General features: G+C 38.7%; 5 protein-coding genes across 5 annotated transcripts in view; 2 read left to right on the top strand and 3 right to left on the bottom strand.

Annotated features, from left to right (window-relative positions):
• Positions 1-3,083: 3,083 nt before the first annotated feature.
• zmat5 (zinc finger, matrin-type 5) lies at positions 3,084-6,638 on the bottom strand. Its single transcript, XM_035668135.1, has 6 exons — positions 6,501-6,638; positions 5,203-5,380; positions 4,867-4,929; positions 4,691-4,771; positions 4,380-4,488; positions 3,084-4,277 (listed from the first exon to the last, which is right to left on the bottom strand). Exons 2-6 carry the CDS (start codon positions 5,327-5,329, stop codon positions 4,130-4,132), a joined length of 528 nt encoding a protein of 175 aa, XP_035524028.1. The 5' UTR covers positions 5,330-5,380; positions 6,501-6,638; the 3' UTR covers positions 3,084-4,129.
• LOC118332729 (cytochrome b-c1 complex subunit 9) lies at positions 6,572-7,352 on the top strand. Its single transcript, XM_035668137.1, has 2 exons — positions 6,572-6,826; positions 7,020-7,352. The coding sequence occupies exons 1-2, from the start codon at positions 6,659-6,661 to the stop codon at positions 7,068-7,070; spliced, it is 219 nt and encodes a 72-aa protein (XP_035524030.1). The 5' UTR covers positions 6,572-6,658; the 3' UTR covers positions 7,071-7,352.
• Positions 7,353-7,483: 131 nt separating this feature from the next.
• gal3st1b (galactose-3-O-sulfotransferase 1b) lies at positions 7,484-11,259 on the bottom strand. The gene is made up of 2 exons (XM_035668134.1): positions 10,107-11,259; positions 7,484-10,023 (listed from the first exon to the last, which is right to left on the bottom strand). The coding sequence occupies exons 1-2, from the start codon at positions 10,289-10,291 to the stop codon at positions 8,859-8,861; spliced, it is 1,350 nt and encodes a 449-aa protein (XP_035524027.1). The 5' UTR covers positions 10,292-11,259; the 3' UTR covers positions 7,484-8,858.
• Positions 11,260-11,964: 705 nt separating this feature from the next.
• Positions 11,965-22,817, bottom strand: prodha (proline dehydrogenase (oxidase) 1a). The gene is made up of 14 exons (XM_035667820.1): positions 22,479-22,817; positions 22,110-22,318; positions 20,456-20,490; positions 19,253-19,402; positions 19,035-19,099; positions 18,427-18,543; positions 18,150-18,229; positions 17,330-17,411; positions 16,566-16,658; positions 16,025-16,171; positions 15,733-15,908; positions 15,549-15,647; positions 15,186-15,274; positions 11,965-13,777 (listed from the first exon to the last, which is right to left on the bottom strand). The coding sequence occupies exons 1-14, from the start codon at positions 22,815-22,817 to the stop codon at positions 13,587-13,589; spliced, it is 1,872 nt and encodes a 623-aa protein (XP_035523713.1). The 3' UTR covers positions 11,965-13,586.
• Positions 22,818-24,272: 1,455 nt separating this feature from the next.
• The window catches only part of srsf9 (serine and arginine rich splicing factor 9), a 5,280-nt gene continuing 3,126 nt past the window's right edge, over positions 24,273-26,426 (top strand). Inside the window, exons 1-3 of the mRNA XM_035668111.1 lie at positions 24,273-24,406; positions 25,671-26,086; positions 26,271-26,413. Coding sequence (XP_035524004.1) covers positions 25,929-26,086; positions 26,271-26,413 — 301 coding nt within the window. The 5' untranslated portion in view covers positions 24,273-24,406; positions 25,671-25,928. The remainder of the gene's footprint in view (positions 24,407-25,670; positions 26,087-26,270; positions 26,414-26,426) is intronic.

The raw sequence follows: 26,426 nt of genomic DNA on the forward strand, positions 1-26,426 counted from the left end.
CACAAAATTTGGTACAGACATTCACATTTGGCTCAGAATAATTGCAAGAACTGGTAATCTCTTAACCTTTCATCTAGTGCCAACATGAGTTCAACATTTTATTGGGTCCAATAAAATTATGACCAAATACCTGTAAACTGTACTTTGTGTTTAATGCTACAAATGTTAGCATGATCATTCCTTGCTACACATCAGCATGTTAGCATTGTCATTGTGAGCATGCTGCCATGCTAGCATTAGCATTTAGTTCAAAGCACTGGTATGCCTAGCCTCACAGAGACGCTAGCATGGCTGTAGACTCTTGATCTTGTTGACATATAGTGACTACAGCTTTAGGACAACTCGCAGAGGGTGTCATGAAATCATGCAAATCTGTCAAGTGTGCTGCTTTGTAACTTTCATTAAATGCTACAAACATAAACCGTTCCATATTTTGTAAAGCATCATGTTATCACCTCAGCTCAACTTAAACTGGAGTAAAGGCACAGGATATTTATAAAGAACGACGTGAAAAGAAGAAAAGTCAATTCCCCAAATGTTTTCAAACATGAGAAGTGTAAAGCACCCAACAATTGGAATAAACTGGTAAACAAGCACAGGACCACACTGGACAGCACTGCTGAAAAAAGGATGGAAAAGAGAGGGACTGAATAACATGTGGACTGTGACTCTCAACCACATGCAATGGACTCCTGTCAGCTGACCTGCAGAGAAATCCCACAGTCCATTTCTGAAGATGTCACGGTTTTTCTAAAAATTAATGGGTTTGTTTTAAAGCTCAGCGTGAGCCTTCTTGGCTGAGCAGCTCAGAATTGATTTGTGAATGAAACAGCTGCTGAAAATGTGAATGAAGCTGAAGCGAACAGTAAAGTCCGAAATAAAAGGCAAGACACAAAAGGAAATCACACAGTCGCTCTAAGAAATATCAGACAAGAGTGTTTGCATGGGTATTTATGCAAAAAGCCCAGACAAATTGATCTCTTGACCATCACACAACTGGTAAAATGTGTTTCATGCTCACAGTCTGCCGTGATCCGTGCACAATGTTGCTGCATATTTCAAAGCTGTGCATCTATAACAGGCACCAAAATTAGTCATAATGAGTCACAGTGAAAGACAACCGAGTTGCTGTGTGACCTGAGCTACCAGCTGTGAATAAATTCAACCATGACGAGTTTAGAGTTTTGACAAAAGCTGGTGTTTACTGTCATATTTATAGCAATTGAGAATGAAGGAGATTCAATTCACACAAGTCACTTGCATGTACATTGTACATTAACTTAGAAATAAATGTGCGTTCTATGTGTGAGATTAAATTTTGATTGACGTATGTATTCAAATAATTATGCAATTTGTAAAGTGATCATTGTAAAATCAAAATCTCAGTATTTGACATTTTTCTGTAAATGTCGAATTTTTGTGGATGTGCAGACGATATCAAAATACTAAATACTTTGTATGCTGTGAACGATAATTTAACATATCATGAAAAATGTTGTTTTCTGGCTTTTACATGGACCACCAAAACAACATATTGTTTAAAGTATAACATGGTTATATTTTCTTACTTGAAAGTGATACATTAAATCTATGTGATTTTATTATGAATGTAAGCATACTGTTTTGTACAAAACAAACAATACTAAAAGTATATTATTAAAAAATATCAGGTTTCTGATGTATAATTTCCAGGTCAACTGGACATATTCAGATACGAGTTCATGTGGATATTAAGACCATGCACTTACATTATTTTTTTCATTTTTCAGAATGTTTTCTTTAACAAATATTTGTCAAATTAGACAAGTTTTACAAAATCCTATATATTTTTCTTGCTCTTTTTATCTTAAAGTTTATCAAAGCTATATCAGAGGATGAAAAGTGTGAAACAGTGAGAATCATTCTGGCAATAAAACTGATATTTTATCCCATATATGGTAGCTGTTTATGTATGAACTACTTATATGACATCACATTACCTCTTCATGTAAACATATCATGTAAGGTATGGGTTTTGTGTGAATGTAAAATATAGTTATTGTGTCAAATCTTAAGACATATACGCAAATATTGTGTCCTATTCTATATGTTAGTGTTTTAATTAGCAGATTTATGTACACTTTGTTGACGGATTGTCTTAATTGTTATTATAAAATTTGATTTGGACTGTAGATGTCTTCTGTTCGGTGCCTTTGTCCTTTGGAGTAAAAACTGCACTCCCATGCCTTGACTTTAGGTAGCTTTAGACTTTTAGAAAGATGGGAAATCCATTTAAAAAAAAAATCACCACCTTTGACGAGAATGAATCTGTTGGAAAATGCGTTTTTGAATTGAAATGAATCATCAGTAATCCGAGTACCAATAAGTATTCATGTATTATCTTTCTCTCTCCCTTTCCGGATAAAGGTTTCTCTAGCTTTCCAGGTAATATTTGTTGTACCATCCTACTGTGTGACATTACTAGTAATTCTAATGTCTAGACTGAGATTATTCAGCGCTGTTTTATTCCTTTAACTGTTACTGCACATGTAGAGGTTACTGCATCAATTATACACTAATGTAAGTGGTGTCTAGATGCATGTACTCCAATAAAAACAAAGGCATTCAAAATAAGCCCGCTGTTTCTTTTTCTCTTTACAAATTAAATAAGGATATGATAAATCTTACATTTAGTGTAAACATATACCCCACATAGCTGATACTAACATCAAGCAGAGATGATAAGAGAAAAGAGCAGATCGGGTGGGGGTGCTTTTCAGGGAAATGGAGTAAAATTCTGAATTCATTCCTCATTCAACAATTTCAGACCAGGATGGAAGAGCAGTCAGGATCTGTTGGTGTGATGGCCCTGACGGTGCACCATCAGGCATGTTAAACACGCATTAGGAACAAAGCACAGCCTGCAAAGAAGGAAAGACCATTTCCTTGTTCCTTCCATTTTATGTAGTAGCATCTACACAGATACCCAAGCTTTGGAATTAAGAAATGACTGTAGTAAAGGCTAACAAGAGTAGGTGGTGAGCGTAGTAGCAATGGATGTAAAGTAGTTAAGATGTATGAGGATTAAAACTGGGATAAAGAGGTAACATACATTTTCTTTAATATACAGCAAACACCTTTGTGATTCAGTCATGACTGTCAAATTAAGCGAGGGGGCAAATGATTCACAGGAGGGATCCGAACAGTCTTCAGAGATCTAATGTTGCCTTAATGTACATGGACTGGAAGATTTAATAAATAGAATTTACTGCTACAGAGGGGGGTGATTTACAGGGCTATAGAAAAAAATAAAGCCACAAGCTCAGTACTTAAATATGGCTATTGACAGAAAACAGGAAAAGGTTGAAAGTATATAAATCTCAGCATAACACCAGTTAAGAGGAATAACCTAACTGAGGACTTTAAAAGGCCAATGATAATTATAAATACATTAGTCACAAAACCAAGGGATGTGCATGAGGCTGCTTCATAAAGACGTATTAACAACCTTTAATCCAGATCATTAGTTTGTCATCTTTTACTATTTGGGAAGTAAAAGGGTGTTTTCCAGAGGCTGGGCTACAAATAAAACCCAGTCATATCAGTGATTCCCCCTGCAATGCAACACAGGATAAAAAAATAAAATAAAAATAAAATTATTTCCATCTGCTCAGCAATCCTCCACTCCTTTCTGGACTTTGTGACATCTAATGTAACCTCTCAGAGGAGTCACACTCTCAAGGCACTTTACTCCAGATGGAGAGATTGAGGAGCAATCAACAACACACTGCCAAATGTCAATTATGAAGGATATTTTGCATTGTCTGTATGGACGATTCTTACACAAGAAACTTGACATCTTCAGTAAAATGTAATAAATTAATAGCGCTTCTAAATAAAGCAAACATGACATATAGTATATGGCATATAAAACATGTATTTTTCTCCCATTGTTTTAAATGAGAAATGGCAACAAACAGCTTTTTAGTATTAACTGAAAACCTCTTCTCAAACGGACGATTCTAGTTACTTCAAATATGAACGTGACACAATCTTTTAATAACATCTTTTAAATACATATTCTGCACCATCCTTCTATTAATGTCATGCACCCACTTAGCAGTGATTTGAACCACAAAGGGAATATCTTTTAGCCCCATTCTGTGTTCACTTTGACTTTCCATCCGCCTGGAGGAGGAGGTAGAAGAGAGGGTGGAAGGTCGGGAATGGAGAGGAGCTGTTGAGGTATGTCACTTTCTGCTTGGCTTTCTTCACTGTCTTCCTTAGTTTTTGGACCTCTGCAGAGATAAATAATTGAAAAGCTGAATTCTAAATCAACAGGAATTACCATTAGCCATGCTAACCATGTATGACTAAGTGTCAAAAATGAACGTGCATACCCATTGGTGCTTTGGGACGTTTTCTTCTTTTCCCTTCTAGCGAGCCATTCTTCGACACTTCTCCCAGGCATGAGTCTGTCTACAAAGTCCTCTCTGAGCTGCCTTTCATCTGAAACCAGTAAAATCTCACTCAAAATCAACACACAACTGACACATCTGGGTCATCTGGGTAATGCTGTGACTGTGCTCGTATGCTATCCATTTCTATAACAAATCCAGTTGTTGAATGTTCACCTCATTATTAAAGGATGAGTTACATATTCATCTTAAAGTTTTTTAATCGCATGGCAGACTGCTTGCTTACAGCTTACCTTCCACCTGTCTTTTTAAATTAAACAGATCCTCTTCAGACATGTGAGAAAACCTGCAGTTGGGGCCAAAATCACAAATTCCTAAAAAAAAAAAGGGAAAAAATGATGATTATGAAATGAAATTGTATATAGTTACCTGGTTGTTGAATAAATGTAAGGTTAAACAGTTCTCTTACCTTTTTGGAGAAACTTCCTGCAAGGTTTCTTTGTTTGCTCATCATGCAGAATGGCTGAAGAGTCTGTAAAAGGAAAAATGATAGTGTGTCCATGGTTGATGATATAATCTTCCATCGTAAAGTAAATAGGTGGGCAGCCAAGATGACATAATGAAATGTAAGCATTCTTAATTCTCTAATCAAAATCTCATCATTCTCACTGAAGACTTGGCATTTTAAATAGTAAATCATAAAACATAAGACAAAAAAAATCATCATCATCATATGTTATGAAATATAACCTGTAGTCTGTTTTTCACAGCGACCACATCTCAGAGGTTTAAGTGGAAGTCTCACCTCTGAAATGGTCAAACCAGGCCTTTTTAGCTCTGTGATGCTGAACCCCATTCAGATGTTTCTTCCTGTTATGCATGTTGTCCTGAAAGGACCGGTCGCAGTAGTCACAGTAGTATCTCCTCCCCATGGTGCAGGGTTATGCGTTCAAACCAGCAAGAAGATGTCACCTTTTAAATTGCTGAGAGACAGTGAACAGAAAAGGAAATCATTTTACATAACTGCTCTGTCAACACATGTGAGTGAATGGCTGTGCTAAACTGAAATGGTTTCTGTCCGATACAACATCAACTGAGTGAGCGTTGTCATGTTACGCATCATTACGCACAAGCTGATTCATTAGCAAAACAAGGCCATGTCTTTCCTAACAAAAACAGAGGAGTTTAGCCAAACAATTATAAATACATTTGTTGATTATTTTTCTGATTCATGAATTGTTTAGTCTATAAAATGTAAATAGTCAAAAATGCCAATCACAATCTCTCATAGCCCAAGATGTCTTAATATTCTTGTTTTGCCCTAAAATCCAAAGATTTTTCATTTACAGTGACAGAAAACAGAGAACAACAGCAAACTCTCATATTTTAAAAAGCTGCACCCCAGCAAACAATGAAAACATCTAAAAATAAATGTTTGAGTACTAATTACTAATCCATGAATCAACAAATTTTTCTACACTAAAAAGCCCCCCCACAAAACAACCAGTATGAAACATGTAGCAGACCTAATTTGAGCCTATTCGTGTTCCTAGTATTGATCTGTTTTGACATTTAAAATTTGCGCATCAATGCAAGTTTGTCTACTTCTGCATTAAATACTTTTGCATTCATGTCACACATACCTGCTAACAGATTACATGTTTGGCCCTGGATTAAAACTGATTATATGAGAGGCAGAAACTGGAACCATCCTAATATCTACTTTAAAGAACACCAACAACATGAGCATTATCATACACAAGTGGTATTAGTACAATTCTTTTGCTGCCATCTACTGGTTTAGTAATGAAGGTGCATCGTTTAAAACAACTTTTATTTTGAATATGCCTTGGCATGACTTCCTCTTCCACTCTGATGCTACTACTGATTATCCCAAAAAGTTTAAGAGGTTTATAAATATAATGACCATGTAAACGAGCAGTTTGATGCTTGTAGAAAACACAAACACCCCTAAAAGTGTGTATTGCGTCGGTAAAATAGATAGTTATCTAGCTACGTTAGCTCACATGCTTATTGTTACACCAGTGAACGTTTGCGTTAAGTCCCTGTGTACAGTGAATTTAAACGACAAAGAGCACAAACCATTAGCGAAACAGCGATGTCCTCCTCTTTCGAACAAGACAAAAACAAACCAAATCCTACTGTGCGCTCCACATTGATCAAGTACGGCGTCTTTGCAGGGACGAAAAGCATCAAAAAGCCTGGCCTGGAAGCGTCACGTGTTACGTTGACATCCGCTCATGCGCAGTGCGTACCAAGCCGCGAACATGTCGCTCACGAAGTCCGTCTACAATCTTCTCTTCAGGAGAACATCCACTTTCGCCATTACCATCATGGTTGGAGCAGTCTTCTTTGAGCGGCTATTCGACCAAGGTGGCGACGCGATCTTTGAACAAATGAATCGCGGGGTAAGTGCGTCCTCTGGTGTTTTAATGCTTGTTTCATCCTGACCTTGTTAGCAGAGGGCGAAGCGGCGCTAACGTTAGCTAAGCTAGCCCCGGCCGCTACGCCGAGCAGTCGCGTCCTTGTAGGGCTTTGTTGTTACAGCAAATCTGATTATATGAAATGTCCAAGCTTACATAATGTGTCGTTTTATTGCAGAAACTATGGAAACACATTGAACACAATTACCAGAACAACGACGAGGAATAGGACGCGGCAGCGGGGTTATCTAAGGCTGAAGTGCAACTGTTGTCACACTTCCTTCCTCCATTCTTCCATCCACACCTGAAACAAGTATCAGTCAACATGGACACTTTGCCCAAAGTCATGCCCAGGCTGCCAGCGGCGACCAGAGGACCTGTGGGAGCTGACTGACTGACCACCATGAAGATGGAGCAGTGGTCCCCTCGTCTCACCCTCCCTGTCATTTGTAATGGCTTCGTTCTCCTCACAGATTGTAAATGGTTAAATTAAACATGTGTTAATGTCTTACAGGTGTGGCAGTGTTTTGATTTATGGTGTTTAGTGGCAGTATAATCGTCAAAGCATATTTATTAGATCGGTTCTGCCTCTTTGTTTTAACTTCTTTGAATTGATTTTAGTTTTATATTGAGAGGCATACATTGTAGCCACATTATGTTATCTTAAAGTGTGTCATTAGCTTCATATACAGATCAGCTGAGTACTTGGTGAAAGAACAAAGAAGGGTTTTTGATTGAAGGAGTTGTTTCTAGTAAAACTGAAGCATTTCCATTTGCTATGTTTGCGAGCTTTCAGAATATACAAGGGATGGATACTTGTGTGCTTTCATATGCCAGCAGCTGTTTAATAGGTTTTGACATAATAACATTTATGACAGACTAATGAGTAATGCAATGTCATACAGTAATAACATGTTTACATAGTATATTTTGAAGCAAGTTTACAAAGAGCATCACTGCCAGGCTGGCAGAGTTCAGTTATACCAGTAACATATACAAGTATCAGTTTTGCTGCAGTGTATTCAAATGATGCTTCTGAAGCACACAACACTACATAAGGTCTGCAAACAGCTACCATGTGTCAGCTTTTGTAGCTTCAAGCACCTACATAAGTTATTACTTTTACCCCAAGAACTAACTTTTTTTAACTTATTTTTCACAATGCAGAGAAAGCATCTTTGTTCAAGATGGGTTCTACAGACAAGGCCTTATGTGCCACAGATACTGTGATGACAAAAATTAATTTGTTAAACTCAACTTCTCTCCACATATAATGATAAAGCTTTTAAATGTTGACAGAAATGTCAATGACGAGGTTATGTTATGTAAACTAGGGTAAGGCAATGCCACTACCATTGAAATGCGCTGCATACAACTACACCTGAGCTTCAGGCCTCTAGGAGGCACACTAACACTGAGTAAGAATTGTAATTTGAACAACAGTATAGCTGTCACTCATTGATCACTGGTGGCTGTCACACTCTGTTTTGAATCCTGTTGCCTCAACAAAAAGCACCAGAGCCCACAGCAACTATGTTCCGTTATGTCTCCTGAAATAGAAAACTTAGAGCAGAAACATTTGTGCTTGCAGTGGACAATCGAGCAAATAAGCTTTGCACAATATTGCTGAAACGTTAACTATGAAAATCTTACCGGGGAGACAAATATGAACTTCAGAATACTTACAACAACATAGAGGAATATTATTGTGCCATTTTAAAGAGTGTAAACACACAGTTTAGAATTCTTTATGTAGTGCAAAATGTTGAAAGATACAACAAACTGTGAGAAGCAATGAATGGCCAACAGATGATGAGGTATCGGATAGAACGAAGAACCATCTGCAGATCTATTTGGTAAATGTTTTTTGAGTGTAACACATTCCATGCTGCCAAATGAGAATTCAGGTAAAAAAAAAAATGGAATAAGTATCACTCAAAATAAAAGCTATAAAAAGTAATTTATTAAAAAGTGTTTTAAATTGACAATTTATCCAGCAACCCATGTTGCATTTTAATCAAAGTTCAACTATAAAAACAGCATCTTTTAACCAACCCCATAGTCTAGTAAGCCACAGGCTTACGCCCAGGTCTGATAAGTATTGTATTTCAGGTGTGAGCATTTTTTCACAGATTGTCCTGTATTTGGGATCAGTATTTTTCTTCATGTTGTACCCGAGGATGGAAGATTCTCCAAGTGGCTGCCAGGGCAGGAAACGCCTGTTCTGAATCTTTTGGGCTTCAACTGCACCTTCATCCTCAATGCAAATGGCCTCCATCTCCGCATTTTTCCTCCTTAGCTCGTTTACCTCCTGTTTCATTCTTTCTCTCCCGTACGCCTCCACTCTGGCCCAGAAGGTTGCATTAAAGTGCTTATAGAGTCTCCAGTCAGCCCCGTTCCATTGTAAAGCTTTGGCTCTCAACTCAGGGGTCAGTCGAGACACAGATGAGCTCCTCCGAGCATTGAGTTTAAAGAACAGGATGTCCTCCATGGTCCAACAAAGTGTGTCCTTAAGCAGGATAAGAGACTCCTCAAAATATTCTGATATGAGAACCAGATCAAAATGTTTCGATAAGTAATGAATATGCCTCATTACACGAGGATCATCAGCCTCCAGATTGTTATCAAAACCAAAGTCAAAAAAGAGCAGATTTTTAAGATAAAATGAGTTGAAAGCGTCTGGGCTGTAGAAGGTCTGAGGACTGTTTAGAAACTCTGCCAGTTTGTCAATTCCATTGATCCTCCACGTGAGAGGAACTGCTCTGTGATAGTAATGAAAGGATGACTCAAAGAGATCCACGGGGTCACGTAGGATGGTGATGTACACAGCATCTGTAGGCAGGAGCTTGGCTACTTCTTGATGGTCAAAGCGCATGTGGTTACAAACAACATTGAAACAGTCTCCAGGCCTGTAGTCCTTCACCTGGGAGCACCGGAAGGGCGATGGGTAAAAGAAGTCATTGCGTCCATCAGGGAAGGCGAATTTAAGCTTGTGCTTTTCCCCAAATCTGAAGAGGATGTTGAGTAAAGTGCTACTAGCAGTTTTATGGGTCTTCATGAACATGATGTCCACTGTGGGGGAGCACTCTTCTGACTGGGATTTTGTGCTTTGAGCAGGCGTGGTCACATTTTGCTTCAATAATTTGACCATACTGAGAGGACAGGTGTCTTCTTGGAAGCCCCTATAAATGAAACATAATGGATAAACAAATACAAATCAACTGACTTAGCTCAATAAAATAATGCTTTCTTTGTAAATCTTTACCTAATCTTCACTTTGGTTGAGTTTGTCAAGCAGTACAGCACCAGTATGATGTTGGTCAACAAAACCCAGAGAATCAGCCGTCGCATTACAAGTGTGCCCTTTTTTCCTTTCATGCTACACATCGTCAAAACCCAAAAGGGAGCCTGAAAATGAAATAAGAGAGCATACACGTATGAGGAAAACATTACAGGGAAAAGACCAATACGGATTTAAAGTTTGGATACATACCTCTCTGGTGGGTAAGTGTTGTGTTCTTGCACAGGAGCAACTTCACAAAGCTCATAAACAATTGTAATGCCCTGCGGCAATTCTTACACACGGGACAACTAATTACCCACTTACATCACCCCATCCCTTAATAATTATTATGTATTTGTGAAAAACCCAGGCCTGAATTTTTAATTGCTACTGGAAAAAAAGAGCTATATGATCTAACAGTAAAATAAGAAAAAGGAATGTAGAGATGAAATAAAACAGATCAGCCAAAAGCAAAAACTGCTGCATCACCAAATAAAACACAGAGCCCCCATGTTTACACAAAAACATGTTTGTGGTTCTTAGATTACCTTTCCAACAAAGAGCAGAAATGGAAAAACCCATTAAAAGCAAGTACAAGCATGTTATAACAGCCTAGTGCTCACAAAAATGGCTAAATATCAAAACAGTATTCAACCAGTGGCACTGGGTAGATGGTTATGCTTGATAAAAAAAAGTGAAAAAATATTCCAGATAAATTCTAGTAGGTGGTAACACATGGGAAGGTGTGTTCCTTTGCATACCAGCTCTAACTTCTTATCTTCGACAATGATAGTCATGAAGTCGTGTCATTTTTTACATTTCATAAAAATACCTTTTAATATATGTGTGTTCATAGCGGAAATGTAGTACATGAATTAAAAAAACTCGATTGAAAGAAACTTGGCTGCACAATGTCTTTCTTTGAAATAATTCTGTAGACCCATTATCCCAAAACTTTAAACTTGAATATCAAAACAGCCAGATTGTAAATGATACCATAAATCAAAGAATACAATATGTGGAACTATGTGTGGAATAAATACAGAAAAACAGAGAGCTTTATTTACCTGCAGATGACAGCATTAGCAGTGTCGGGCTGAAGGTTTTCTACAAGGTGACTACACTGTTGAGCATGTTGAACACACTCCCTGAGGTCATATCTCATTGGCTGAGAGGACTGAAGATGTCATCTAAATTCTCCTCCCACAGGGCCTGAATTGGTTTGTGAAATAGGCTGTGCTGGGTGGTGCACCTCTACATTACTGCTTGTTGTAAATAGGCTTATTTATGAATTCAGAATGGAGGAGCCTGGACAAATACCAATATGCAGGATTTGAACTGAGATGAATTGACAAAACAATGAGATAACAAAACTATATAACATCTAGCTGTACAGATAAATAAATCTACCAAATGTGCTTTGCCTCAACCTAGCTGTGTGTTGTGTTGTGGGGCTGGCCAACTGTTTTTGTGTCTGTCTCCAGATACCTGGACGCAGGTGCTGCCTCAGTTGCTGTTGACTTTGGCTGGGAATCATCTCTGATTCAGCGGGTCGCATCAATTTGGCACAGGGAGCCCACTAGCTTCTGTGTGGCATAGTTACTGATGTCACTGACATCAGACTATGTCAGTGAGGGCAGCCAGATCTATGTCACCAACAGATCAGATCAGGGTTTGATCTAAGCAGTCTGGGGTAAGGGTAACAGACAGCCTTGCTGTGAATGTTATGTTGTCTTAGCCTTTAAGTTTAGTCTACAGATCCTCCCCCAACCACTAAGAAATGTGACATATTTGAAGCTCAGTGATGTTAACTTGCAGCAAAACTACAACACAATTCCGGTTTGTTTTATATATTAACTGCATTTTATTGTGTTAATCAATAATTACATATGTTTCACAACTGTACAAGATATGCTATACTGATACAGCAATAATGAGGAAACCAAACACAAGAGAATTAAAAACATCAAAGGAAATGCAATCAAATTCCTGCTCAAGTACTTAAAATATATGCCAGTGTGTGTCAGTGAGAGACATTAAAATGAAAGGGTTTCTTCTACTTTCCCTATTGGAACAGGAGCATAAACCAAGCTGGTTATTGTACATTTCAACCCCTCACAACAATACAGTGTGTGTACAGTAGTTATATTACTGGTATTGTGTTATTATGACATTGAGACCAACTTAAACGACAATAAGCTTTTGTGGTTTCCCCTAAAAACACCCTGTATATTTTCAACAGAACATAAAAATGATTCAAAAGCTATCGGCAGCACTGAAACCAGAGATACTGACAGAACCAGTATCTTTGAAATCGTTCTCAACAAAAAACAACTCAATTCACAGGCGGTTTCTCCTCCCATGCCGCTTATGCAACAATGCAGGTGTTCTTTGAGATCTTGGGTGCAGTTTTCTTTGAACATAACCAGAGCAAGGAATTCTTGGAACATGAAGGAAAACAGGACACCTAACAGTTCCTGTTATTCCCACGTTGAACATCTGTTGCAGTTATTGTTTCTGTTTGAAAGAGAAGATGTTCTTGTCTACACTAGGTGTGAATGATTCTGTGAAATGGATCACACTGAGTCACTCTTCAGCCTTGTGCTGCCCAGCACACAATAAAAGGGGGAGAAAAAAAGGCTAGCTATGGCAAACAATCACTTCCAAGTAACAGTAGTTTAGGCTTGTTTGCACACATTCATGGTACAGGAACCTGAGCAGTTCATAATTAGAAACTCACTTTGCATTTTGCGCTTTTATGAGGGATCAAAAAGAGTATTATCTGGTTTGTGATGCTGCATTTACTGTTTATGCTTTTATGGACAACATACTTAAAACCAAGAATATGAATACAGATACAATGACACAGTATCAGCAATAAACAGCTAACATAATTTACAAAATTACAATTCCCTTGGAGGAGTGTACAGTAACAAAAACAAAGTTATACAGTAACTGATTGCTTCCAGTTAACAATCATAAGGCACTTTCAAGTGACACTGAACAAAACATACACAGAGCATCCTTTACCAATAAAAAATGCAAAAGACAACTTTTATATACAACTAAGCCACTTTTGGTAACCATACATACACAATATACTTGAACCTCCAGTGAATTATTCCATGCTGTACATCATAAAAGGATTAATTGAGGCATAAACATTCTTCAAAAAAGGAGAACGTTTTAATATTTTTTGTTGAGTTGATTCTGAGGATAAGCAATTTTTGAATTAAATAAACTAATTCTGATTTGATGATTTAGAGAAACTAAAAGCAAAATAAATCCCAGTCACAAATCGTATCACACTTGTCAGTAACACTGCATAACTTTCCTCCACACTGTGCAGCTTAAGCCAAGGAAAGACATTCCACTTATTCTACGAAGAGCAGCTACCAGGTAGTGGTACAGTAGAGACGACGGAATGCTTACACTGCAGTTACTATGTTGTGGTCCTGTGACTCAGTAGACAGGCTTGTAGAAAATCTGACCACCAAGCACCCTGCGCTTCAGCTCCTTCCACAGCAGGCTACGCTCTCTCTGGGATCCCTTCATGAAACCACGGTTCTCTTGAGCACGGCGAGACAGATAGGGAATGACCTCGTTGACAGGGCCATATGGGACATACTTGTAAACTGGGAAACCTGCTTGACCTGTTTTCAACACAGAGCAGGGGGACAGATTTTAATTCAATGCAACCATGTATGCACTGCAAGTCATGACTTAAAATGTAATGTCCAACAGCAGAATATAAATATGGATGCAGCTGGGAAATAGACAGAATAGTTACAAGGCACATTAAATGAGCTTTTAATATAGTACAACAGCTCATACAGTTAAAAACGATTCATATGTTGGGTCTCGGTCAATAGTCTGCTTTGGCGCACTACAAATAACATTTTATTTAATTTTATATGAAATAAACCTGTTATCATTTTTATTTAGAATTGCATTTATGGTGAATAAATATTGTATTTAGATAACATTGATATGTAAAATGGGGCTTTGATATTACATATCAAGTGATTTGACAAGGTCAAACCTACCCTTGTGTCTCACTAATAGAAGAAAGGTCGGGGTTGCCACAGAATTACCCATCACCGCTTGAGAAACTGATCAGCACGTCATTGCGCCATTGTTTGCACACATTTTTTTAATCAAAGCTCAGTGCCCTTCACATTGGCATGACATTTAGAAATTATCTTTATAATTGCCAAGAAATACTTTTTTTGTTTAGGGTTTCTTTTATACTGAGAAAATCCGTTTGGGAACAACTGAAAAAGTTATCATGTACAGTATACTGACATTTTCTCAAGTGTTTACTGATACAACACATGTCAAGTCCCACAGACAAGGGCAGAAAAAAACAAAGCAAAGACTGATTTGACTGTTGTTTTTGTTATATCATGTCGAGGGTTTGGAGCACAAGGGGTGTAAGCCACATTTTCAGAATTTTACAGGAGAGCTAAAACAAACTTTTCATTGATTGTAATTACTTGATTAAAAACAACATATTTGAGCAATCTACACTTTTATAGAGATTAGGCTTCACAGAATCCATATTTTAAAGAATTATTATTTTTTTAACTACAAAAATACAACTTTTTAGCCGAAACGTCACTTACGCCTTTTGTGCGCCAACAATTTAACTACCTATTGTTTGTTACTATGGGCGTAAGTGACATTTAAAAATATGTGATACTGGAATAGAGACAGAGTAACAAGCCAAAATAAGCCACATATTTTTTAAACTACTACTACATAAAGCATTTTGTCTAACTATTGTCTAACAATTTTGGGTAGTGTTTAGACTAACAGGGTGCATCTCTGCTGAACTCAACTCACACAGCATTTGGTAAGAGACAGCTGAGACATTCAGTTATGTTTGTTATCAAATGATTGGTCAGACTATTTGTAAGGTCAGTGGCCACGTGAGTGTTGCAAAACTGACGTGCGAAGGGACCACATTTCAGTGGAATCTCTACAGTCACATGACTATGTGACATAAGCGTCCGGTAACTTACTGTCTACTTTTACTACGTAAGCAGAGTGTTAACATACCTAGTGGGAAGCTGATCTGGTCACACATTCCCAGCAGCTGTCCAAAGTAAACCTTATTCTCAGTGGGTGAAAGGCCCATCTCATTCATCCTGGAAAAACAGAAAGAAAGCACACGTTATATAATGAGAGCAGGAGTGTAGTATTCTACCACTAATGTGGAAATATCTTTCTGTAAATCCTATAAATGCTTTGGAAAGTTGACAAAGAATGCGTTTCAATGAGAGCAATATCCTCGGCATTAGTTCAAACCATTAGGATTAATCCTTAATGAATGAAAGACGTATGGCTTTTGTGTATCTTTAAACAAAATTAGCACTTAACATATGCCCAATGTTCTACGTCTAAACATGAGACAAAACATACTTTTCTAGGGTATATTTCACTGTGTCCTCGTTGTGTGTCGCAACCATGACATTTGCTTTCCTGCTGTGTTCGATCTCCTCCAGCACATACTCCAAGCACCTGGACAAACGACAGGGCAGATGGTCAGGATTTAGACATTTTCTAGCAGGACTATAAAGGGCCTCGATGATAATTCAACACTTACTTGTGATACATCCTGTTAGTGGCCTCATAGTCTGGGTTTATTGGGTCTTCGTAACCAATCTCTTTCGCCCTGTCTCTCTCTTGATACATGTACGCTCCTCGAACCAGTTTGGCACCAAAGTACCAGCCCTCCCGTCGTGACAGCTCAATGTCCACAGTTACATTATCATAGGCTTCCTAAAAGTATTAAAAAACACAAGAGGATATGATTACATGCAAACAGTCCTTACAGGGCAGCGTGCATCAATGGAAAACATGTCCTGGATAAGTGCTCCAAAAATATGACATGTCACCTTGAGGTAACACTGGTATGTGTTGAAAATGATCGGCTTCTCTCTGTTGAATATCCTCTGCATTTCCAGGGTCAGTCGACTAATAGCTGGTTGGAAGTATGTCTGCTCGGCGTCCACCATTAGCCTCACTCCATTCTCCACGGCATGCTGGGGCACACAGAAGAAGCGTATTTACAGTTTATGTGACTATATATAAGTGAAACTCATCATTAAAGTTCAAGACAAACAAGGGGTGTAAGTATATAAATATGAATATTTTGTGATATTGTATCGATTCTCATAAAGACTGTATCAGTATTTGTGTTTAAACTCCCAACCGCTAGATAGTAGGGTTGTAAACGTAAACGGAGAGATGTGATGTTGGATGTTACAGCGACTGTGATGAATACAAATGCAGATCTTACAGTTCTGGTTGCATGAAAAAGTAAATTTTCCCATGCGTTGTATGCCTTTTTTAGAAAGAAAAGGGGGAAGAAAGAGGGGACGAAGATTTCTATACCAGCTCTTAAAACTACTTAATAAATGTACTTTTCATCCTTACCTTGGCCAGGACGTCCACTCTCTGTAGCATTCTCTTCATCTGCCGCTCCTCCTCAGCTGTAAATGTGTTCAACAAAGGTTCCAGCTTGCGTGTCTGCACAATCAACGCACAGAACATCGAATCATTTGGCATTTGCTTTCAAACTATATCAGTATGTGACAGGCAGGGCAGGAGATGGGTGTTTCTCAACTGCCCTCAATAGCACTGGCTACATTAATATGTGCACTAAGACTCGACTCTACTACACACTGCAGAAATGTACAGATCACTACAAGTCCTAAATGATAGTATGTTACCTCATTAGAACAAATATTTACTTGTGGCAGGGAGATATGATACCGTGCCACCAACCTATTATCTTGTGGGAAGAACATCAATTTCTTATATCAGAAAGACTTGTATCAACTTATACCAGGGAATTCTAATGTGAAACGAAAACTGTTTTCTTACCCACACCTATTTTACAAATGTATCTCACTATCAGTTCATGACACCATTAATCATGTAATTACATTGCTCTGAAAATTGTCAGGGTCTGAAATGTTAAAAAACAGAAAATTGCCATCATACAATGGGCTATCAAATGCTGTATCACTTCTGGAGACGTGCCCTTCTGAAGATTATATTAAGGCCTGTTTATTGCACAGCTGACAGTATACAGATAATAGATAACCAGACTGCTTTAAAACTGAGGAACACTTCCGTACACTTACTGAACTACCGCAAACATTACATTTTTGCCCCTTCACATGACAATGACTCACCTCAAGGTTTGGCACCATAAGCAGATTGGAGATGGTTGTTGTATCGTTTATCAAACTGTTCCAGTCCAGCAGATCTATCGTTCTGCAAATTAGATGTGTGAAAATGTATATTAGAGTATGTGAAATTCTAGCAAAACATACTTTAAATTTATTGAACTAGTGTTAAGAAGGCTGAACCACAGGTCTTTTGATACTATGTAGTTAGCATTTCCAGCTAAATACTGTTTAATAATGTTGTTTTTACTGATTTACCAGGAACCCAATAACTTAAAGCTCTGTTTTGTTGATGTATATTGTAGCGCCCCCTGGGGTCACTGAGTGTTTGGTGTTTGTTTGTGCCAGGTCAGACTGGGGGTTAATTGGTGCCAACTGGGAACACCTGGGCCTGGTGCTCCCAGGCTATATAATCAAGGCCCTGTGGCCCATTCTAGGTCTAAGTTGTTGTTGGTATTAAGTTTGTGGTTCTTTTCGTTTGCAGGGCACGCGTTCCAGTGGGTGTTGAGACTGCAGCGCCTCCCCTTATATTTACTTTGTACACTGTGAAACATACGCACACATTATTCCCGTCATGCCACCGTTACACTACTGACGGTATAGCTGAGTATTCACACTCTATATTTAAAGTATTTAGTTGTTCATTTCATAATTTGACTTTTGTTCAATAAATTATCTTTTTGTTATTCCTTAAAGTGGTGTATCTCCCATATTTGTCATGACTTAAGAGCCGGGTCGTGACAATATATACAGAGGTATTAATGTGTATATATGTACAGAAGTAGAAGTTTTTGTGGTTGTTATTGCACTTGAGTGATTATCTTACCCTGACAAACCCAGCTTCTCTCCAGTAAACCAGTTCTCAATATCATCCTTGGCTCCAACACCCATCTTAGTCAAACTTTCCTACAGAGAAATATTTCAAATGATTAAAAATGATTAAGAACAAACATATATTGCAGCTGATTATTGTTTTAACAAAGCATACGGAACCTAAAAGCACATCTAAAGAGCATTTTAGAAACAACAACAACATTTGGGGGGAACCTGTTATGGATGGGCATGCATTAACCTGCATTAGACTTGCTGAAGGTAAGACACACCTTGAGTTGTTCCAGCTCCAGTTTTTGTTCCAGAACCATCATTTCAGATTTTCCCTGCTGTGCTGCGAGGAAGTTAAAGAACCGTCTCCATTTAACCAGGACTTCTGAAAACTGGAGCTGTTCAAACACAGAACAATTCATCAATGATCAACTTATAGTACTGCATTTGAATCATATTGTGACGAGATTAGCGGGACACAGTATTGTATCCACAGAAAATCACACCTCTTGCTCACTGTCAATTAGCACATCATTCACTTTCCGTCTGAGGATGTAATGGCAGTGTGACACTGAGGTGTGAATCCATCATCAGAAATGTCTTTCTTTTCCCTCTTACCTGATTCTCCTGCAATGTAAGATAATTCTAGATGCTATTAGAATTAGTAACGATCATACTAATCATTTGGCCCTGACTCTAATCATAAAAAGATAGATAAATGGCTAATGATTTATCTTCCTTTTACCATGTAATGTCGATTTTGTGCTAATAAACTGTTTGTTAGTTTTACATCTGGTAGATATGTTTTTCCCAATCCATGCCACTCGGCCATATCCGATTTCTGTAATACACTGTAATATTTCAGTTAATATTGAAGACATCAACTTACGAGGAACTGTGGGCGTCCGAGAGCGGTCATTTTGATGGCAGAAAATCCATCTGCTGAGGCTCCCCCTGAAATTTATGACACATTTTATCTCACTTGATGTCATATAACTCATCATTTAGATTGCAAATTTATCTTTTTTTTTCTTTTACAACAGTTTGAATGGTTTGTATATAAATATTATGTTTCTTAATTGCTGCCTCACAAACCTTACTACTTACCAGAGGCTTTAATGCAGTTTATGAATGTCTCCATTTGGTTGTCACATTTGGACTCATCTGCATAGAAGTAGGTACGAGCACTAATAACCCCTCCACGTCTGTCCCCGAACTGACGGTGGGCCTTGTACTTCTTCTCACGGTGATCACCATCTGAAATGAAGAGAAGGTAACATTAGCTGCTTGACATGGAAAAAGGTTTTCACCACCCACGTAAACCTTTTTTCCCTTCATATTTTGGATTTTTGATACATTTTTTTTGCATTTTATATTTTGAACTGCTGTTAATTAGATAGAAATGATCACATTTCTATCAACAAGATAAGTTAAGCCAAAGCAACAGAATGTTCAGCAGAATTTTTTCATCCTACATGCTTTAATAATCCTGTACATTTATTTATTTATGTTATTAATGATTTATGGGAACAGTTTGTGAATTATTCTTTTAGTTGGAGGTTAACAGCTATCTGAACCTCTAGTCTGAAATGTCTGTCTCGACATGTATCTCATTACTAACACTATAACAGCACTATTATTATCACAAATGCAACTACCAGAAGGTGTGATACTAAGAATATGTATTTAGGACTAACTGTTAAATGACTTACTTATTTACTGATACATTAGCATTCATTGCCACATCATAGTTTGAACAGCACCAGGAGAAGCACTAGTAAATGATTAAATGATATATGTGAGTTTCAAACATCAACCCTGTAACATGAACCAAGCTTCTTCTCACTGCATCCAGGGGACTAGACGTTTCAGACGCCACTAAATCCAGATCTAACCAGTGTTGTCCAGGCTGGACCACATGGTGGCACACATAACAACCCTGACACACGTTAAGTTCAGGCCAAGCTAAAGCAACAGAATATCACAGCAAACCAATAGTTCAGTCTCACCAGTTGCTGGCCCTGCCTGCTAACGGTACAGCCTTTCTTTTTAATGTTGGCACTGTGTATATTTAGGATTTTGAATATGTGTTTAATTAAAAAAAAAAAAACCTTTTTAAAATACACTTTATATTAGCACTCTTTCCTACTTTGTACTGGAACAGTTTCCCTCGGAATAAATACAGTTCTGTCTTACCTTATCTTAGTCAATGAAGCATGCAGTAGCTGATAATGCAACACATTTGAAAATCAAATAGTTAGGCTACATTACAAACAATGAAGTTATTTTCAACTGATATACTGTACAAACCTCGACTGACTTTCTCTGCTTCAGAAACACACGAACTGTCAAAGAAGGAAAAAAAATAACATCAGAATGGAACAATAGTTTACTTTTCTACACAACAAATACATATTTCATAACTTTTTGTCACTGACATTGTTATAAATCAATTAATGAATTAGATAGTATGCAAATGGTAAAACACAGGAGGGTTTCAAGATTTTTCTACTGTGATCTAAGAAGAAAGAAAGGAGTTTGTATGTTTTCATTTCAGTCATTTTTAACCAGTCTTGCTCAGACTTTTTCATGCAGTTGTTTTTCTTCTTTTCTAGGCATGCCGTGACATGAGAAGCACTGTTTTCACTGTGTTGTTTTCTTCATGGAGCTAAAAGTCGTTTCTTCTGGGGAATTTTAAAAGAGTCTTGATAAAGATAATTGGCTCCTAATGTGTTTGGATTTAGTTCAGCATCTGTATGCTCATGCTTAGTGAGATAATAAGCTTATTTTCTCCCCAGGACATTGCGTAACTCTTCCGTGTGTGTGCCCCATGAAGGGATCCAGGATATTACTCTAAAAGGCTGGCAGCCTTTTCATGCGTTACATCCCCTAGAGGAAAAACCAGCTCAACCAATCAGTGTAGAGGGGTCTGTCCTAGCCGACCAATAGAGGACAGGCACTGTTTTGCTGAAAACACATTGGGTTTCAATTTCAGCCTGTTTATGTGGACAATGTGACTCCTGTTTATTTTATGGGCGGTATAAAAGAAGCCATAATAGAAGTGACAAGAATGAACTGATATCGAACTACAGCTAACTTAAATGTTTTAGACACTGTGTTCTGTGTGTGTAAATAAATACATGAGTAAAAGCAGAGGGGCAATATGTAATACAGACAGAGAGAAAAGTTCACACTCAGAGTATGAAGTGATTTGACTATACTGTATTTGAATAGTGAAATGACCCTTATGATGTAGACCTGTAACGTGCTTGGTCTAACCCTTAGGGGGACCCAAGGACAAAATGTCCCTGTAATATGTATTCCAAAGTCACAGAGTCAAAGTGTTAAAGTTAACGTGCCCATTAACCTTTAAATAACATTCTCTTTAAGTCTTTGGTGTAAAGGCAATGACTAAATAGTTTAGTAGGTATTTATTCCATTATTAAATAACTGTGTGTTTAGACTTGCTCTATCTGAAAAGTCTTCAGAACTTCTGTTATGATCTATTTATTGCAACTCATTTTATTCCTGTAAATGCTCTTGCATTGCAAATGTAGCTCCTAGTACAACCATGGATAAAGTGGGGTGGGGGCAGGGTACTCTCTTTTAAAAGGGCTCTTCCAGTTTCTTCCAGTTTCCCAAGTTTGTTTTTTTAAAGAATGCCTACTTGTATACAGAGCAAGGGCTGGACCAGAAACTGATACTGCTGTGGATTTATAACGGCCTGAGCAAGCTTGATTCAACATGCCTTTTCAGTTTACTGTGTTATGTAACTCATACATGACTCCTCCTCCTGCACATATGGTATATATTTAAGTTGAGAGACTGGTTAACTGTGCTTCAGTTTAAAACTTCAGTGCAACATGTCTTACTATGTGAACTACGACCCTTAATGAGAAAGTAACCTGCATTGTAGTCTTTACTAAAGTCCTGCTCAGTCACATGTAAACATTGCAGTACTTACTCCATTTCCTTCTTCTCCGCCTCCTCTTGTGTCAGGTCCTCTTCAACACTATAGTCTAAAACTGCCCCCACACCAAAGGCCTGGTTTTTCTGAATTAAAGGTTTGATGGAGTTGTGGTCTTCCCCTGCCACAAACTGACCATAGAAGGTCATCTTCATCATCTTCTCAAACACCCACTGACCAAACAACTTCTTAGTCAGCTCCATCAACTGAAACCAAAACAATAAGGACAGTCAGTTCATTATTCTGCACCATTATAATAGCACATATAGTCAAATAGGACTGATTATTACGCAGTTATACGCACATAACGTACATCGAAATTTGAAAAACAGGGGGTTTTCTTGTGAAATAAATGAATCAACTCACCTCTTTGTTCTTTTCAACGAGGACGTCGATAGTGCAAAGCTTAAAGACCAGCAGACTTCGAAGCAGTTCAAAGTTACCTTTACTTCTGTAAGCTTCCTGGGTGTTGTCGAAGTCAATGTGGATTTTGTTTAACTTCGTATCCGCAACACTTTTGGTCTGGCTGATGATTTCGACCGGCACAGCCTCCACCACGGTGCAGCCATCCATCGGCCGCTCTTTCTCCTCTTGGTTCTTGGTGGATGCCACAGTCGACCGACATCTTCCAGGTGAGACGCGTATTTTGTTGACATTGCCCGAGTTTGCCCTCACCAGAGCGGCGAGAAACTTAGTGTACGACATGGTCTCGCTTCCTTTTCTGAACGCAAAAACGACGACTGCCTATGCTCCTCTGTGCCGTGCCGTGCCGTGCAGTCGCTAGGAAGTTGCCTTGTGCGCGCACATCAGGCAGTTATTTTAAAGCGGTCTCGCGCCCGGGGGGGGGCGGTGCCTCACATGTTGGGTTACATCACGCGCGCTCAATGTGCCTCCTCGCGCTGGACCTTTGCAAACCACAGTGTCAGCTCTGGTTTTATGTTGATGGGTCCTCTCCGTCCAATAGCTGTCTACACATATATATTGTTGTGTTTAAGTAGTTTAATGCACTTCAATAACCGGGCTGGTTGGTTGAAGTGATTATTCCACATTGGTTTTCTCACAGAAAGCGAGCAAGGAAGGTAGGAAGTAGGCTAAAACTTGATTTATGTAGCATATTTTACTATGGGGCATCAACAAATTCTGTACCAAGTGAAAGTATTAGAGACAGTATGATACACATCTCCCCAAAATGTTATTTAGTCTTTAGTCAGAAATTTAAAATAGTGCCCACTAGTGCACACTTATACCCAGTTCATCCTTCACTATGTCTGTATTTGTTTTATTTGTTTTATTTTTTTTTTTGCTGTTTTGGCTCTCCTACAAGGCACTTTCAATTAAAAAGTAATTAAAATCTAATTCAACACCATCCCACAACCTGATGAGCACTCAATCTTTCACATGGTATTTGTAACAGAGCTTATTGCATTGGACTGCAGTATCCTACATTATGTGTCCATAGTATTTAAATCCTTGTAGCCTAGTTTATCTGACACTTTGGTCTTTTTTTTCACTGTAAGTCACCCTTCTCCATTCAGCATTTGTTTCTCAGTGTGTGACACTTCCCTGCCTTAACATAGTTACACATTTACATTCCCAGATAATTTGATTAAATTTCCTTTTTTATATAGCAATTTAAAAACAAATGAGTGTAGCTTACTGTATTGCTGAGCCTGTTATATCAATATAGCAATATGATAATTACAATATAATATTAGTGTAAGCTTTCACCAGTAATTGTCACTATAGATTGTGTGTTTCTTAATACGTGGATTCCCATTGTTTCTATCAGTGGAAATCTAATAGTCACAGAATGGCAGGTATAGAGCCAACACAGGGGCGGAGTGAAAGACTAGAGTGTCTTGTGGGTAAAAATGTGAGAATGTGCAAGAAAGCATTAGAAAAGAGGATGGAGCGTCCTGTGATCCTGTGTTTCAGTACGTATACTGTCAATGGGAGCAGCTCTGGTTCCTCAGCGAAGGGGAAGATGCTCAACTATCTCCAATGTACAGTCTATTGTTTGCCTTTTATGATACAGCTGAGCTAGGATGAGTGGAAACTGAATTGTTCATAGCGTTATTAGGAGTGGATATATAAAGCCAGGAACATGTTCCCTTTCTCTCCGGCGGGGGGCAGTAATGTACCAACCCTCACTACTGTCTTCCGGAAATGCGAAGTAGAAGAAACCCCAGAGCTGCTGGCTAATGTTGCTAACCAACACGGAAGCAACATAGCGTGCGAAGTGGCAACAGTTAGCATTGAATCAACAAAAGAAGACCCCTTGCTTGATTTGAAAGGTAAAGAGACCCCCATTGGCGATCGTGTTGTTGACTGCATGCGTTTAACGTGCGCCTCCAAACGATGTGTATCCTCAAACGAGTGGGAACCGAGTATTTTATCCGCTACGGACGCTCGTTAGCCCGACTAGCTGACCTTACATTATCAACAAAGAGACCGAGCTCTTATCGCAGAAAGCTTACGCTGGTGTGCACGTTCAGGCCACATATGTCAAGTTGAGTCGTCCGGTTGAAATGGTTTTCGGTTGCACAGTCGCTCACAAAACGCGCAGCCAGCTAAAGTTGCTGAAAGTGTTTGTAAGGCAACCTGTCGTCCAACGATGCAACCGACGCTAGCTGATGGTTGCCAGTAAGGAGCAGCGGGTCGCCTCAGCAGTGTTTTAGGCACACGATCAGTGCTTGGTTGCCACTTTATGTTGCTGCCTTTTATAACTATAAGCTCTCGTTGTGTGAAGATCGATAATCAACCTGTTAACGGAGCAGGAAGCAAACAGGTTCGGTCGGTTCACCTTCTGCAGAGCTGCGCGAGTTTTAGGGCCCCGGAAACGATACTGACATCCATGTTATTATTGCATTTAATTTTAAGGTTATGCAATTCAAATGGGTTTGAATGTTAGTGTAAATATCGTTGCTTGTTCACCACGATTGACGCTGTTATTAGCTAATAATAAATAGCTGTTGTCTGGACCTATATGTGAGTCCAGAACATTAAAAACACCTGCAAATTATAATGCAAGTCAATACATTAATTGAAGTTAACATTTGTATTTGTTGGGGACAAGGAGTGTTTATTTAAAATCTATGGTAATGTGTCATTTGGTTTTGCATTGTGTTGTATTGCACATTTTGGTAAGTTAAAAAGGAAAATATGTACCTCCATTATTTTACACTAGCAAGATTGTATTCGTATTAATCTGCCTTACTGGAGTTCTGTTCGATGTTTAAGTAAAGTACACACCGGGGACAAATGGGAGAAACAACCTCAGTAAAATAAAGGAGTGCCACAACAAAAGGGCACAGCAGCTCACAGACTGGTTTAATGAGTATGAAAACGATGTGAATCATTTGCTAGGACACCAGATCTCAACCCAGTTGAACAATGATGGAAGATTGTTCAGCAGGCCCATCCAAAAATATGTTGGTGTTTCTTTTAATCTGTCACCCATCTGTACAAAACTGTATCAATGTTTACACACACACACACTTATTAATTTACAATTTATTTATTACAGTTGTTGGACATTCATTACCCTGTGTTTTAAAGCTTTCAGGCTTGGATCCGAGGTCCTGTGCCATTTTTCTCGAACTCATCATTTACTACTATCATGGCTGCATCCCTGCTTTAGTTTTATTTTCATTTTTTGGTAAATTAAGGAAGTGGAGGCGGATGGACAAAGTTTTGGATTGGGACTAGGATTAGGATAAGGACCCCTTCCACAGCTATTTGTGAAAGCAAGAAGTGATCTTAAAGTCTGCAGGTGCCCCCCCATTCTGTGTCAGCAGTGCCCCTCACTCGACCACCATGTCCGATGGCCGGATCTATGTGGGGAATCTTCCCGTGGATGTCCAGGAGAGAGACATTGAGGATCTCTTCTACAAATATGGAAAAATCCGTGATATTGAATTGAAGAACAATAGAGGCACTATCCCTTTTGCCTTCGTCCGATTCGAAGACCCACGGTGAGTTTTAGGGAAGGTCTTTGGCAAGTCGAATCACATTCCCCTTGTCGGATACCTTAAGTTTTGTGGTATAATATCGTCTCCAGTGACTGACAGCAGGGGATGGATGGAGACGGCATTTCCAGGTCTATGTCCGCTAGTGAAACAGTACTTTGGTAAGGAGTTCTTTGCTCTCTTCTCTTAGGGATGCGGATGACGCTGTCTATGGAAGGAATGGATATGGATATGGAGACTCCAAGCTGCGTGTAGAGTATCCCCGCTCCTCTGGTGCTAAATTTGGTGCTATGGGAGGTGGTGGTGGAGGTGGAGGAGGAGGAGGAGGAGGAGGTGTTGGAGGAGG

Source organism: Morone saxatilis, unplaced genomic scaffold (assembly GCF_004916995.1).
Source record: "Morone saxatilis isolate NCDOM2014 unplaced genomic scaffold, NCSU_SB_2.0 Contig21, whole genome shotgun sequence".
NCBI lineage: Eukaryota > Metazoa > Chordata > Actinopteri > Moronidae > Morone > Morone saxatilis.

Bases quoted from the DNA above. Each gene is read 5' to 3' on its own strand.
- LOC118332729 (XM_035668137.1), top strand. From the start codon at position 6,659: ATGCGCAGTGCGTACCAAGCCGCGAACATGTCGCTCACGAAGTCCGTC. The intron at 6,827-7,019 runs GTAAGTGCGTCC...GTTTTATTGCAG, and splicing joins TTGAACAAATGAATCGCGGG to AAACTATGGAAACACATTGA.
- gal3st1b (XM_035668134.1), bottom strand. From the start codon at position 10,291: ATGTTTTCCTCATACGTGTATGCTCTCTTATTTCATTTTCAGGCTCCC. The intron at 10,024-10,106 runs GTAAAGATTTAC...TTTCATTTATAG, and splicing joins TCAACCAAAGTGAAGATTAG to GGGCTTCCAAGAAGACACCT.
- prodha (XM_035667820.1), bottom strand. From the start codon at position 22,817: ATGTCGTACACTAAGTTTCTCGCCGCTCTGGTGAGGGCAAACTCGGGC. The intron at 18,230-18,426 runs GTGTGTCTTACC...ATTTCTCTGTAG, and splicing joins TGGAGCTGGAACAACTCAAG to GAAAGTTTGACTAAGATGGG. The intron at 15,275-15,548 runs GTATGTTTTGTC...CTGTTTTTCCAG, and splicing joins GTGAAATATACCCTAGAAAA to GATGAATGAGATGGGCCTTT.
- zmat5 (XM_035668135.1), bottom strand. From the start codon at position 5,329: ATGGGGAGGAGATACTACTGTGACTACTGCGACCGGTCCTTTCAGGAC. The intron at 4,772-4,866 runs GTAAGAGAACTG...TTTTTTTTTTAG, and splicing joins CAGGAAGTTTCTCCAAAAAG to GAATTTGTGATTTTGGCCCC. The intron at 4,278-4,379 runs GTATGCACGTTC...TTATCTCTGCAG, and splicing joins ACGTCCCAAAGCACCAATGG to AGGTCCAAAAACTAAGGAAG.